General features: G+C 38.0%; 2 protein-coding genes and 1 pseudogene across 2 annotated transcripts; all 3 read right to left on the bottom strand.

The window, feature by feature from the left end:
• Positions 1 to 298: 298 nt before the first annotated feature.
• Positions 299 to 1,324, bottom strand: LOC109185204 (uncharacterized mitochondrial protein AtMg00810-like). Its single transcript, XM_019335186.1, has one exon. It carries the CDS (start codon positions 1,322 to 1,324, stop codon positions 299 to 301), a length of 1,026 nt encoding a protein of 341 aa, XP_019190731.1.
• A 2,180-nt stretch (positions 1,325 to 3,504) lies between these two features.
• LOC109185203 lies at positions 3,505 to 4,815 on the bottom strand. The gene is made up of 2 exons (XM_019335184.1): positions 4,401 to 4,815; positions 3,505 to 4,316 (listed from the first exon to the last, which is right to left on the bottom strand). Exons 1-2 carry the CDS (start codon positions 4,813 to 4,815, stop codon positions 3,505 to 3,507), a joined length of 1,227 nt encoding a protein of 408 aa, XP_019190729.1.
• A 311-nt stretch (positions 4,816 to 5,126) lies between these two features.
• LOC109185427 lies at positions 5,127 to 10,116 on the bottom strand (annotated as a pseudogene).
• Positions 10,117 to 16,258: the final 6,142 nt, after the last annotated feature.

Genomic DNA, 16,258 nt, shown 5'->3' with positions numbered 1-16,258 from the left:
TCTACCAATTATTTATTTACCCGGTAGGTTTTAAATGTATTTGATGGAAATTTTCAATCCAAATTATTTGACTGTTGCATAGCAAGAAGGGGGAAACCAGAGAGTAATGGAACTAAGAGTAAAGGAAGAAATCAGTATATGTATTATTGTTCTCAAACCTTTTAGGAGGGAACATGAGAGTTTATATACATGAGGTCTAATAGCTTAGCTACTGGACTCAACTACTGCTAACCACTTATTACAAGAAGCTAACCACCATTAACAGAAAGAGTAACTAATTATAACTGCCTGACATCTGCTAGTTGATGGATGGAGTGTTGCTGCTGTGCTTTGTATCTTCTGAGAGCCCCCCGCAAGCTAGATTGTATAGGTTAAACAATCCCAGCTTGGAAACATATTTGAAGAAGGAATTTGGACAGTGAGCTTTAGTTAGAACATCTACCAATTGATTTTCTGAGGTGACATGAAATAGCTTGATAATCCCCTTGTGTAATTTCTCTCTAACAAGGTGGCAATCTATCTCTATATACTTGGTTCTTTCATGGTAGACAGGATTTTCAGCAATAGCTATTGCAGACTTGCTGTCACAGTAGATAGCTGCAGGGATATTAGGATGTATGAAAAATTCATCAAGTAAATAAATCAGCCATTGAACTTCACATGTGGTTGCTGCTAAAGCTCTATATTCTGCCTCTGAGGAAGATCTAGATATGGTTGGTTGTTTCTTGGATTTCCAAGATACCAGAGCTTCACCTAGAAAAATGCAAAAACCAGTGACAGATTTTCTAGACTCAATACAAGCACCCCAATCAAAATCAGAGAAAGCCTTTAACTGGAAATCAGAACCAGCTGGAAAGAAAAGGCCTTGCCCAGGAGCTTGTTTAAGATATCTCAACACCCTGTGAGCTGCTTGCAGGTGTAGATGTGTAGGTTTATCTAGGAATTGAGATAATTGTTGTGTGGCAAAGCTTATGTCAGGCCTTGTGATGTTTAGATACAAAAGCTTTCCAATAAGTCTTCTATATTGAGTATTATCATCAAGAGGATCTCCTTCATTTCTACTCAACTTGTGGGAAAGAACTGTAGGGCTATGCACATCCTTGGATTCCATGAAGCCTGCTTCATCTAGCAACTCTAAGGCATACTTCCTTTGGGACACCACAATGCCTTTTCTTTGCCTGGCCACTTCAAGACCAAGGAAATATTTCAGAGGTCCGAGATCTTTGATTTGAAACTGATCATTAAGCTGTGATTTAATCTGCAATATCAAGCTTATATTAGGATTGGCCACTAGTATATCATCAACATACACTAATAGGGCCATAAAGGATGATCATTCCCCTTTGGTAAACAAGGAATTATCAGGAATAGCTTGCTTGAAACCCATACTCAACAGGGCCTGGCACAATTTGATATTCCACTGTCTGCTTGCCTGTTTCAAGCCATACAAAGACTTGATTAGCCTGCAAACCTGACCATCCTTCCCCTTTGCACAACTAGGAGGAAGTTCTATGTATACTTCTTCTTCTAGATCTCCATGGAGGAAAGCATTGTTCACATCCATTTGGTGTAAATGCCATTCTTTTGCTGCTGCTACTGCCAATAAGGTCCTAATGGTAGTCATCTTGGCCACTGGACTGAAGGTTTCTAAGTAGTCAATCCCAGGAGTTTGTGTGTAACCTTTTGCCACAAGTCTTGCCTTGTACCTCTCAACAGTACCATCTGCTTTGTATTTGATTTTGTACACCCATCTACACCCAATAGGTTTCTTGGTTGGTGGCAAATCCACCATTTCCTAGGTATTATTATTTTTCAAAGCAACAATTTCATTTTCCATTGCCTTCCTCCAACATTCATGTTTCACGGCTTCCTTGTAGCTTTTTGGCTCAGTCTGGCAATCAATACTCATTACAAAGGAATGAAAAGAGGTTGAGAGTTTAGTGTAGTTCACTACCTTAGAGACATCATGAGGAGAGGATCTGGCTATGGAACTGTGACATATATAATCCTCCAAGTAAGTTGGGAGGTTCCTTTGCCTAGTAGATCTCCTGATAACTGGTTGTTGGGATTCTATTGGAGGAATGCTGACTGTTTGATCAGGTTCTTCTGTTGCTTGTCCAGCTGCCTCATGAATAAAAGGACTATGGGATGATGGTGTTGGATCATGATTTCTGTCAATGTGAGGGGGACCCTGTGGATCATCAGATACCCCTGCTGATACATCAGTTGGTACTGAGAAAAATCCTTTTCTGGATTAGGACCATGCTGAAAAGGGAAAGAGTCCTCATAGAATATCACATCTCTTGACATAAAAATCACTCTTGAATGCAAATCATACAGTTTATAGCCCTTAGTGTCATTAGCATATCCCATGAAAATACACTTCTTAGCTCTAGCATCAAACTTTGACTTTGGTCCTACTGTAGCAGCAAAAGCCAAGCATCCAAAGACTTTCAGATGTTGATATTGAGGAACCTTGTTGAGTAGGACTTGATAAGGGATTTTATTATCAAGAGCAGCAGATGACAGCCTATTTATGATGTAGGCTGCATGTAATATGCATTCTCCCCAAAAAAATTCTGGTAGATTTGCTTGAAATCTTAGTGCCCTAGCAATAGATAGAAGGTGACCATGTTTCCTTTCAACCCTACTGTTCTGCTGAGGGGTGTGGGTACAAGATGTTTGATGTATTATCCCTTTTTGGATAAAAAAAAAGTCTGACATATCAAATTCAAGACCATTATCTGACCTTATACTCTTGACACATGCTCCAAACTGAACTTCCACCATTTTGCAGAACCCCACAATCAGACTCCTAACCTCAGATTTCTTCTTCATCAAGTGTATCCATACTGCCCTACTGTGGTCATCAACTATTGTAAGAAAGTAATGGTGACCATAGATAGTAGCAGTCTTATAAGGTCCACAAATGTCCATATGTAAGATATCAAAGCAAGCATCTGAAATAGAGTTACTAGAATGGAATGGAAGCCTTTTCTGCTTTGCAAAATGACAGCAATCAGAAACTAAATTCTTATTCATTTGAATTGTAGAATCCAACTCATGCAACAACTGAATCTTAGAGTGTGAGGCATGTCCTAATCTACCATGCCACAAGCTACATTTATTCAACTTTGAAGCAATGCTATTTACAGATTTTGAAGTAGTAGGAAAATTCAGATGATACAGCCCATTCTGGACTTCAGCTACTCCAATCTTCTTGCCATGGATAGCACCCTGTATGATACACTGATTAGTGTGCAATTTCATGGTGCAATTGGAGTTTTTGATGAGAGTTCCTACAGATATTAAGTTGTACTGAAAACCAGGGACATAAAGAACATTATGCAGAATGAGATCATCAGATAGGTATACAGAACCAATGTAGGTTATATCAACTTGATGTCCATTAGGCAAACCAACATGCATGTTTTGGAATTTACTTTGATTTGTCAATAGATTCAGTCTACAAACAACATGATGAGTGGCACCACTATCTAATATCTATTCATTATCCCTGAAATCTGTCAGATTAATATATAGCTTTGTACCTTCAGTTTGAGCTCCTGGCATTAAGTTGGCAGTAAAGGTGTTGGCATGTACTTCATGATTTGATTGATCCAGGGGTGTGCTTAAGGACCCTCTCTCAGAGGACCTTTGTGCATGCATAAACTCCGGGAATTTCTTGAAGTCATTCTGAGTAAAAGAAACGCCATCATCATGAACTGACTGCTGGGGTGTTGAGGGTCCCTGAATATGGTTGACAGACCCTTGACTTCTTGGTTTAGGCTTCCATCCGGGAGGGTACCCATGTTTTTTATAGCACTTGTCCTCTGTGTGTCCTGTGAATCCACAAAAGGTACACATGTGCTTCTTGTTACCTCCTGCAAACTTCTTGAAATTCTGCTGTTGGTTATTACCAGTCCTGGTCATTAAGACACTGCTTGTGGCACCAACTTCTCCTGCCTGATACAAGTGGCTGCCCATTCCATTGGTGCTAATATGAAATTGCCTTTCTTGTTGTGCTATCATCGAGTAGGCATCACATACATCCGGCAAGGGTCTCATAAGCATGATTTGATTCCTTGCACCTGTAAACCTATCATGTAATCCAATGAGAAATATAGATAGCTTGTCCTTCTCAGCCTGTTCATTTAACTCATCAATCTTCTTCCCACAACTGCACTTTGTGGTACAATCACAGCCTACAGAGGGCCTGAGAATCTGGAGTTCATCCCAGAGCAGTTTTTGTTGAGTGAAGTACTCATTGAGGGAGCTATCACCTTGTTTTGTTTGATATATCTCGCATTTGAGTTCTGCAATTTTGAATAGATCTTGTTGAATGAATCTTCATTTTAGATCCCTCCATATTCCATACGCAGTGTCAATCCAGAGTACACTGCGTCTAATCGTCGGGGAAAGAGATCGAACAATCCAGGAGACGACTATGTCGTTACAGCGCTCCCACACATCAAATTTCTGGTCATCCCTCGATGGTTTGGTAATGGCTCCATTAACAAATTTCAGTTTGTTTTTGCAGGATAATGCCATGGTCATGGCCCTTGCCCAGGGGTGATAGTTAGGGCCTTCCAATGGCGTAGAGACCAGCATCAACGCCGGATTCTCATTAGGGTGAAGAAAATATGGATTCGATTGAGATTGGGGATCGAACAATACCTCTGCTGTTGCACCTTGCTCGGTTGCCGGATTTGACGAAGCAGCCGGAGATTGATTTGGATTTCCCGTCGTTGGAGCTCCTGCCATATTGTCGACTGGGGTTGTTCTTGTTCCAATTGAAGGCCACGTCGTTGCCATCCTTGAAGAAGAGCTTCAAGGCTCTGATACCATGTTGCGTAGCAAGAAGGGGGAAACCAGAGAGTAATGGAACTAAGTGTAAAGGAAGAAATCAGTATCTGTATTATTGTTCTCAAACCTTTTAGGAGGGAACATGAGAGTTTATATACATGAGGTCTAACAGCTTAGCTACTGGACTCAACTACTGCTAACCACTTATTACAAGAAGCTAACCACCATTAACAAAAAGAGTAACTAATTATAACTGCCTGACATCTGCTAGTTGATGGATGGAGTGTTGCTGCTGTGCTTTGTATCTTCTGAGATTGACAGTTTCATAAGGGAAAGGATGTATGTTTCATGTATCAATTTTAGTTTCCTTATATCAAGTAGCCTCACCTAATACAACTCATCTTACAGCAAAAAAGGGGAACCTTTTTTTCTTACAAAGAATTAATCGTCAGCCACCATGAGCAAGAGGAGGAAGAGCAGAGTCACCAGACACAAGAACTCTCCCATTGTGGCTTCAATTACAAACTCCATGGCAAGACTTTCATCCTCAAGAAACCTGACAGAATAATGGCAGAAAATGTACAATAACCTCTTTTTAAATGTTAGCAGACTGTTGGTGTACTAGAAACTTGAATTCTGTATTGATCTGGCACTCCATGATGTAACTCATTCATCAACAGGTTTTTCCTCGCTGACTGGAGAAATTTTATCCTCTTCTTTTTCTTCTGAGTTGGTAACCCCACTTTGATCGCCATTAGGTGTCCCGCCATTCTCCACCGAAGGCAAGTTCCCATTTTCAGATATAGTCTTGTTCTCTACAGTGTGAATTGGTTTTGGAAGTTCTCGAGACGGAGAGGTTGCCAATAGCTTGCTAATTCCTTCAAATAAATTCTTGGCATCGGCTATTAGAGTAGCCCCACCGGGGTAACAACGGCCAAAGCATGTAACACAATGTGGAAAAGCAACCTGGGCAAGACCGAGGTAAATGAGATAGGGATATTGCAAGTTCAGACTTTAGAAAAGGTTGAGTTTATAGAGAGCGCACCTCAATGAATGCTCGACAAAGTGAGATGAAAAGCACAGACTCATTCTCTCGAAGCATGCGAGTTGCATTATATCTCTGCAAAGAATCAGAGACAGCCTGCAATCCCTTGACTAGTTCTTGAGCAAGCACATGCTTCAAACTTAAAGGGGCACACGGGCGTAATTCATTCATTGCAGCAGATACACCTGAAATAAATACAGATTATAAACCTTAAATACAAAAGCTAAGGCTTTTCAGTTCGAAAACACATCAAACATACCATTAACAAAAATAGCAAGAGGCGGATGCTCCATCAGACTTGAAGGAGGAGTAACATCCTCCTGGCTTTCATCACCCAAACTGCTGGCAGGAAAGCCAACTGATGGCAATGGGACCCAGCGATGAGAATCCAGTACCAACTGGAACAAAGTGAGACATAATCTCTAGTCATGCTTCAGAAAAGAACTTCAACCCAAAAGTTTTATACTTCAGGAAAAAAAAAAATAACAACAAATCTATGACGAAGGTGAAGCTGTATAACATGTAAACATATACCTGAAAATTCTCAACTGCTGTATTCATGTTCTTGGTAAATAGATTCAGGACTGCACTGTTCAAGTAACCACATTGAAATGGATGTGAAAACTTGATTTTTAGGAAACTTAAGAATTGTAATAAATGAAGAGATGTTGGATATTTACTCTTCAAAAAGAGTGGGAAGCAAGCCTCGAAAGTCCAATCCAACCCAACCAAGTCCCATAGCACAGTACTGTAAACACAAACAGATGGAAGAAGCCATCATGCAAGCGTAAAATCCAAATAACTAAATACAGGATAAGGTATAATCATATTCAAGTTGCAAGCTCACGAATAAAAAGAAAAAATGTTTTAAACTTATATCAGTTTCTAAATAATTAAGATAGCTCAAGGACCAGCCAATCTGGTTATGTCAGGGGGCATCGTTGGGATGCCTTAAATGTATAATGGCATCAAACTTAATCGGAGAAAACAGAATATCCTGTCTTCCTAATACAGCCAACCCACTTGAGAAATTTACATCAGTCAATACCAAAACTTCCCAAGTTCAAGTGGCTGATAGCACCTAAAAGAGACTAAGCTCTTAGTCTAGACTCAATAGAAGTATGCTAACTTTGTGCTAATTATTAGAAAGTTTACCTACAAATATTACATGAATGTCCAACCACACCCAAAAACAGAAATTGACAAAAGGCAAAGTGGATAAGAAAAAAATAAAAATAAAAAATTCTCACCATGCACTGATCCAGAATATTTGACAAGGATCCTCCTTCATTGATCTTGGGAAGCATGACCTTAAGAGTTCTGAGGTGGGAAGAGATTTGATGCATGGCCCAATTGAATAAAAGACCACCATCATAGCTCTCTTCTCTTCCTGATGTATCATCAGAAAATGTTGCACGGATTGGTTAACAACATCAAAAAGATGCATTCTATGACAATTGATCATCCCTTTGAGATATTCATAAGCGTTCCGTTGTTCCAAGTCATCAAGAATCCCAGTAAGCCATGCCTCACGGCATCTTAGAAACTGTAGGGTAAAAATGTATTCGGGTGAGGAATTTGAAAAATGCATTAACTAGAAAGAGGAAGTAAAGGGTCTTCAAAAAAAACAAAAAAAAAAAAAAAAAAAAAAAAAAAAAAAAAAAAGAGGAAGTAAAGGTATGGAGCAACATTTGGTAAGACCTACTATGAGATTGAAAGTTACCTGTAGGCGCATTTCATACTCACTGAACACTCCTATTCGACGCAAGTATCCAATGATGCGGAGGCATTCTGGTAACTATAAAAAGGGGAATGCAGAGAGTAAATTTAAGAGCTTCTGAACTACTATTGTGTTCCAAGCTTGGCAGGACATAAAAATTTACCTGAATGTTTGATCTAAGTTTTTGGAGAAGCTGAGAAAGAAGAGATTGGGTGGTCTGCCGTACTTCTGCTGCAAGAGCTTGGATGACAGGCAATCTTTTGACAGAAAGAAAGAGGGCATAAAAGAGGAGGTCATTAGTTAATAAAACTTACACCAACTTTATATATGTATTCAAATCATATATAGGAAAACAAGGAGAAAGATGCTCACTTCGGGTGCATTGTTGAAAGCTTGGCAACAAAGGCTTCTAAATCAAGAGCTTCATCATAATTTCCATTCCTAACACATCTACAAAATGAAGGGATAAATAAATTCATTTTTCCCACATCCATTAATAAAAAGAACAAAGAAAATACAGAACAAGTCTACACATGTGATTCATGGACCAACAATTATAGACATAGACCAAGATAACTCTAATGATACCCACCGCCAAATACCAAAGATCGTACTCAGATCCATGTTCTATTAAAATCTATTATACCAATCAAATGCTATCTATTAACCAATATATTGCATTGTATAACTTGAATAAAAAACAGTAATTGCACATTAGCACATAAACCACATTGATAAGAAAATGCCATTAACCATTTCAAACCCTGCAGCACAGTGGCCATTTTCTCAATTTTTTAACAGAAACTCAAATTCAGAAACATGCATGAAAAAATAAATTTCTTTAGAATGTAATTGGTGAGTCCCGACACTTTTGTTAGCTTTAACTAAAAAGTTAAATTATCCCTCAACATTGTCAAAGACATACGTATCCATAAGCTGAGGAATTTCAAGCAAGTCAAGCAAAGTACTGTGATTTGCAAGCAGTGTTTGGTTCATTTTTCTCTTCTCCAAAATTTCTTCTGCAGAGTCAATGAACTCAGTGCAACCAGAAGTTAGCTTAGGAATTTCATCTATCTGCAAAAGAAGAAGAGGTACCATCAACACTTCGTCCTTACATTTATTAAAATTCTCGTCTGAATGATCCATAAAGCAAAGAAGGAAAACAAAGTTAAACTCATTTTTGAATATAGCCTAGAAAAATTCTGGATTGCATTACCACAAGCATGAAGAATAATAGAGAAATTTTCTTCAGATTTCCGGAAAGTGAGGTACAAGCTTCTAAAGCCCCATTCTCTATAGAAATATGATATATAAAAAGGCACCAACTAAAGAATAAGCTAAAATTACAAATTGAAGTAATAGGAAAAGATAAAGAAGATCAGATCAGATTACTGCACAGTTTCTAGTCAGTCATTGATCACATGCCTGCATGCAGCCCGAAAGGCATTACAAGTAATAAGGTCGGGACAATGAATAGGGGAAAACATGAAAATGCTGAACAGACTTCTTGACAATCATTACAATTTGAAAACAGCGAATTTATAATTTCTTTGTATGGAGTAACTTTTTTGGTGAGGCAACCACCTGATCAAGGTGAGATTCATTGGGTGCAAGACAGATTCATTAACACCTTATAGTATATCAATATGGGTTAGTTATCCAAGATTCGTTAACACCTTATAGCATATAAATAAGAGCTAATTACCAAAAAAGGCAAGAACTTTACCCGAAATCACTAGAATAATCCCACAGTAAAACAATGACAAGTCATGAATTGAGGCAAGAAAATAAGATTACACTAAGAACGATAGTGCACAAGTCAAAGGTTTCATCCAAGTTTCAGTTAGTTCTCGTACTTAGAAAGAGAGATTAGGCACATGATGCTCATTTAGCAATGTGTTAAAATCTTGTTTAAGCATGCAACCAATGAGAAAGTAAACAAGTATGCTATGATTGTTAGCCGTATATTAAGTACATCCCTCAATTCACTATATGAAGTTTGGACCAAATTGGGGAGAAGTTTGTGCCTTTTTAGATAATTATTAACTATATCAACATCACGAACTTGATTGTTATTGTAGAACAACACCAATGTTGTATCTCCATGAGAAAATTAACAGAAATTTAAGGTAGCAGACAGGAAATTACCATGGATTCAAGGTGTTTATCAATAGAAGAAACTTCCTCTCGAATAGCAAGCAGCGCATCGGCCGAGGAGATGAACGCCCGGTAGTTTCCCACCGCCACCTCCTGCATCTGCCTCCGAATTCGTTCGGCATCGACTCGTAGCAGCTCCGGCTCCTGCAATCCAAAAGCAATTCAGTAAGATACATATACATACAGAGATATATTGTATACTTGAGCTTGGTAGGACCTTGTGCAGGCGATCGAGAGTGAATGAGAGAAGTTCGGAGACGTAAGGCTGCTGAGAGGCAGATGCAAGGGGGATAAGGCCGGCGACGGTGGATGTTTCGTCAGAGGCAACTTCCGATTCCATTTTTTTTTTTTTTTTTCAGATCGCTAAGCTTAGTTTGCCGTTCAGTAGAGTTAAGTCGAGGCGTCGAACATTGTACAGGGCAATAACAATTTCAATTGTAATAATCCTTTCAAAATAATAATAATAATAATAAGGAAAAATGACTTTTTTTAGTTAACTGAGATTTACAAAATGAATTTTGAGAGAATAAAATTATTTTATTTTTTGAATGTTACTGACTTTATTACAATATAGTATTTGTTCATAAACTACTTTCTTAACCTAATGAAGCGAATTCACGATCTCTCATGTGGGAGTCAACTTTGGTGTCATTAGACCACAAGGTCTTGGCATTTTATAAAGAATATAATAGGCAAAAATAGAATAGTAATTTAATTTTGAGTTAATTACTAAAAAGGTCATTTGACTATAGTGAAATTATCAATTTGGTCTTTGATTATTTTTTTACCAATTAAGTCCCTCAACTTTATAATTCTTAACCAATTTGGTCTTCCGTTTGTTTTTTGTTAGACATCCAGATGTGGAACCTTTATACAAGGTTCGGTTACGGTTCGGCCGATTCCAGAACCGTGAACCGTCATTTTGGAATCGAAACCGAACCGTGGACATGACTACATATGATGGCCGAAATAGTCTCATGACTATAGCAAAATTACCAATTTGGTCCCGAGTTAGCGGATGTCTAACGGCAAAATAAACGGAGGACCAAATTGGTTAAGATTTTTAAAGTTGAGGGACTTAATTGGTTAAAAAAATAGTCAATGACCAAATCGGTATTTTCGCTATAATCAATGGACCATTTCGGTAATTAACTCTTTAATTTTTCATCCATAAATTGTATTATAGTATTTGGTTGGAGAATAAAAATGGTGAGAAAAAATCTGGAGGTGTGGTTGAGTGGAAATGACTTATCCATTCTTAACCAAACATCAAGGGTTCGATCTTTAACCTAACTTTGGACTTTGGATATAGAGTAACCTTAGTCATTGTGCCTTTATATAGGCAATAAAGATGAACTTTGGATATGGAGTAACCTTAGTCATTGTGTCTTTATATAGGCAATAAAGATGAAGAGAGTAGCAAACTACCATGTAGTGTGATGCCATTACGATTATCATTTCAAATGGGTGATAACAACATCATTACTGAACACAAAAAATAAAAAATAAAAAATAAATTAAAAAAAAATAAAGCTAAATTATCATTTAACCTAATTTGTTGGACATTGATTTCACCACTTTCTTGGACATTGGTGAATTATGTTTCATTCTATCGCCTATGATGTATCATGCCTTTAACTGGGTTTTGTAAGTAGCGTTATCTTCAACTAATATTGTATTACTGTTAGAACTTCTTTATCTATTGACAATCCACATGCTCCATTGATATACTGAGATATAGATCTCAACCACACACAATCCACATGCTCCATTGATATACTGAGATATAGATCTCAACCACACACATTCACGACTTGCCTTATAAATAACCAAAATTTCTACATGGTTTGAAGAAGTAGCTACCAATGTTTGCTTTATAGAAAGTATAGTACAGTCATGATATAGTTGTCCCTCCATATGTGAATGCATGCCTTGTTTGTGATTGTTTTTTATGCGAATCAGATAGGAACCCTGCATATGCAAAACCAACTAGATCTACTTTGGCCATATTAGAATAAAATAACCCTATATCCATTGTCTCTCTGAGAAATCTAAAAATATGTTTAACTCCATTCCAATGTCTTTTAGTTGGAGAAGAACTATATCTCGCTAATAATAAGTTTACCGCAAAAGAAATATAAGAATGTGTATTTTGTCTAAAGACCTCAAAATCATATGTGTACTTAATGGGTGAGCTTCATCCATGTAAAACATTTTTATACGTTTTCCACGTAATTTGTTTGATGGAAAAAATTTTCATCATTCAAGTGCTTAATGTGAAGAACTAAACAAAATTTCCTTTTTTCAAGGTCTTTCATTTCAAATTCATGTTTTAACCATTGCATGGATTGTGGTACCATTGCAAGAGTTCTAATCATATTCAAATCATCAACATAAATAGCAATTACAATAAATTCTACTCCTGATTTATTGATGAAAACACGTGAGTATATTTGATCATTCTTATAATATTCTTTCATCAAATATTCACTAAGGAAATTATACTATATATTCCAATTTGCTTTAACCCATACAAAGCTTTATTCAACTTGATTGAGTAAATTTTTCAAGAAAAATTGCTTCTTTTTTTTTTGCCAACTTAAACCCTTCAGGGATTTTCATATAAATATCGCAATCAAGCGTACATATAAATAAGTTGTAACTAAATGCATTATCAAGATGAATTGTCTTAATTGAATAACCAAGAATTGAGTTTGCAAACAAATTATTTGTGCAACAAGTCTTGTGAATACCAAATTACAATTTGATATTTGATAATAAGGACATATGTGACCATCAAGTAGATACATCAATTAAAACCATAAATTACTGAAATGATCCTGATATGGATGAATAGGTTCGCATATATCACCTTGAAATTATTCTACAAACAATGGATCGGAGACTCAAATTCAATTTTAGCTAGCAATGACCTTGTAATTAATTTTCCTTAGGAGTAAACCAAACCAGAATTCAGGTGATTAAAAAATCTTATGATTTTTCAATGAGTGACCAAATGAATTCTTAGTAATCTTTCGCATTATAATGAATCTTGGATGACCTAATCGCTCATGCCAAACATTAAAAATATTAGTAAACTTTTTATTTAGTAAACCATTCAGCTAATTTAATTTTGTACAATCTAGAGCAAAGAAAGCTGACAACTTTTCCAACATGTTTTTTTTTTTGGCTACAATTTTGGTAGTGTAGAGAAATTCAATATTTTCTTCATTTATAGTCTTAATAAGATATATATATATATATATATATATATATATATATATATATATATATATATATATATATATATATATATATATATATATATAGAGAGAGAGAGAGAGAGAGAAAATACCAGCCAAGGTCCCTCGAGTTTGGTGGTTTCACCACCTATAGTCCCTAACTTTCATAATTACCATATGTGGTCCTCCGAGTTGCAAAAATTGACCTGCTGCCATCCTCCCGTTAGTTTCTGCCATCTAAACCGTCAAAAGCAAGGGTAAAAATGTCATTTGACATATATAATTCTTTTTTACGTATTTAACGTAGAAGAACATCTTCCGGCGATCGACTACCTTTCTTCCCGGCGAGCCATCAAATCGCAGCAACAACAGAAGACCAACAACACCACCATCCCTGTCTCCTCTTCTCTTCTAACCTACGGTTCGTCCTTCTCCTTTCCTCTCTCGGCCGGCGAGCAGAAGACGGGAATCAACGGACCTAGCGACGCTCTCATCTCCTCCGGCGACCTCCGACAGTCAGCTAAAACAACTTACCTTCAATTCCTTTCTAGCCACAGTCAGCTATCGATCTACTGACCTCATATGATCATGATCAGCTACTCGTACAATACCCTCTCAAGCCTGATGAATAATCCTGAGAATTATTTTACAAACTGTGCAACCTTAGCCTTAGCTTATCATTATTGTTGTCTGGTAATTATAAAACATTATTTTTCATCATCTCCACCTCCCTTGCTGAGTTTCAACCCATAATTCTCCCATAAGTTATCTACATTGTCCCCCATCAGAAGCCTAAAACAATTGTCGTTGATAGCGGGGTTGATGGGGAGGTGATTATCATTGGGTTGATGTTGTTCTGGGCAGTATGAGCCTCCATTGTTGTTCTGGAAAGAGTAGCAGCTTCCATTGTGATCTCTCCGCGCATCAAAGCACCTTACCGGGATATGTGAGTAATCTTCACCTCCCAATCTCTCTGGAGCCAGAGTTTGCAAGCGTTAATGATATCTCTGGATGGTCCCAAGAGATCTCTGCCCTCGTACTCTAGTTTAACAACACCACTGGAGTCACTTTGGATCCACAACTTCCTGATGCCTTTACCCCAAGCCCAACCAAGAGCACACTTGATGGCGCCACCTTCCCCCTCTATAGCGTGATCAGCCTTTACCCTGCAGCTGAATCCTCCTAACCAATTTCCTTTACTGTCCCTTAAAACTGCACCATAGCCAGTAGGCGCATTCGGGCTGACGAACGACATATCCGTATTGATCGTAAACCATCCATCTAGGGGGGAGTCCGGTTCATTGCACTACTTCCTGAATTGCTGATTATCCCATCCCTTCGCTCATTTTTAATGAATGCTGCCCTAACCTCTTTTTCTTGGAGAAAAATCCAGCGGATTTTGTGATCCAACTCCCACTCTTTACCATTAAACACAACACTGTTATGCCACTTCCAAATCCACCATAATCATTATGGCAAACAGAGAACTCCAATCACTACCGAACCTGCTATGGACCTTTCCCCTTAAATTTGTGTCAACCCAGTCCTTGAACTGAAGCTTGCCAAGCTGTCGAACCTCCGCTATAGGAATAAGCCTTTCCCAAACTTTGTTGGCTCTCGCACACTTGCGGAAGACATGATCGACGTCCTCCTCCATATTGCCACAATTATCACAGTATACATTACTCGTAAAACCCCTCCTTGCCATTTCCTTATTGCACATCACACGGCCATGCTTGATCAACCACATAAGGAAACACATTTTATGTGGGACCTTGAACTTCCAAATTACCTTCTCCCAGCCTGATTTTGCATGCATATCATCCCTTTGTGTCTACACATTGTTGCGGTCCTGTCGTAGCCAAGATAAGACATTTTTGTTGCTATTTCCTCCCACAGAACATCATGGGAGCTTCCAATTTGGGGGTTTTGAAACCTGGGTTCCATGTTGTTTATGATTTGGATAAGCTTTATGATTTCTTTCTCCGGCTAGGGATCTGCAGCCTCCTCGGAAGTTGATGACGACTTGAGGATGAAGTCGTTGCCGGTTACCTTGTGTAAGGTCTCCATTAAAGCAGAATCGCAAGTTTCGATCAAAGCTTCGCATTTGCCCGTTAATGAAATCCTTAAACGGCAGGAAAAAATAATTATATATACAAAATGACATTTTTACCCCTATTTTTGACGGTTTAGACGGCCAAAACTAACGGGAGGATGGCAGTAGGTTAGTTTTCGCAATTCGGAGGACCACGGATGGTAATTACGGAAGTTAGGGACTATAGGTGGTGAAACCACCAAATTCGAGGGACCATGGCTGGTATTTACTCTCTCTCTCTCTCTCTCTCTCTCTCTCTCTCTATATATATATATATATATATATATATATATATATATATATATATATATATGGAAGGGTTCAGGTGCGGGAATGATTTCCCATGCGGTTGTGCGGTTGGACGCACCTTAAGCATTAAAATGGCGCACCTTAAGTACACAAATCACCACGCACCTTAAGCACACAAACAAAGCACCTTAAGACCACAACTCACTCACCTTAATTACATAAACCACGCATCTTAAGCACAGAACAAAGCACATTAAGCACAAAACTCACGCACCTAAGATTTTAAAATGGCTCACATTAAGCACAAACTCATGCACATTAAGCACAAAACCCACGCACCTTAAGCACAAAACTCACGCACCTTAAGCACAAAACTCACACACTTTAAGTTTTACCAACTACTCACATTAAGTACAAAACCACGCACCTTAAGCACAAACTCACGTACAATAAGCACAAAACTCATGCACCTTAAGCACAAATCTCACACACCTTAAACACAAAACCCGCGCACTTTAAGTTTTGACAACTACTCACATTAAGCACAAACTCACGCACCTTAAGCCCAAACTCACGCACATTAAGCACAAAACCCACGCACCTTAAGCACAAATCTCACGCACCTTAAGCACAAAACTCACGCACGTTAAATTTGACTTGAATGCAAAAATTACCAAATTGCCACCACATTTTTTTTTATTTTGGTAATTCTGGACCTTGATTTAAGCAAGATCAATGGCTCATATTTAACCCCCACAACCGCACCCGGGGCTGCCAACCGCACCAGAACCTAATTCTATATATATGTCTTTGAAACTTAACAGATATATCTTTGAGACTTGCACGAAATAATGCATTACCTATTATAATTTTAGTCTCACCAAGTAATATGAAATTGATCAAACCAATGACCTCCTATTTGATAGAGCAACTTCATGCCACTA

Source organism: Ipomoea nil, unplaced genomic scaffold (genome assembly GCF_001879475.1).
Source record: "Ipomoea nil cultivar Tokyo-kokei standard unplaced genomic scaffold, Asagao_1.1 scaffold1317, whole genome shotgun sequence".
NCBI lineage: Eukaryota > Viridiplantae > Streptophyta > Magnoliopsida > Solanales > Convolvulaceae > Ipomoea > Ipomoea nil.
Note: the sequence above shows the minus strand (reverse complement) of the source record. Positions and strands in the feature narration are given on the sequence as shown.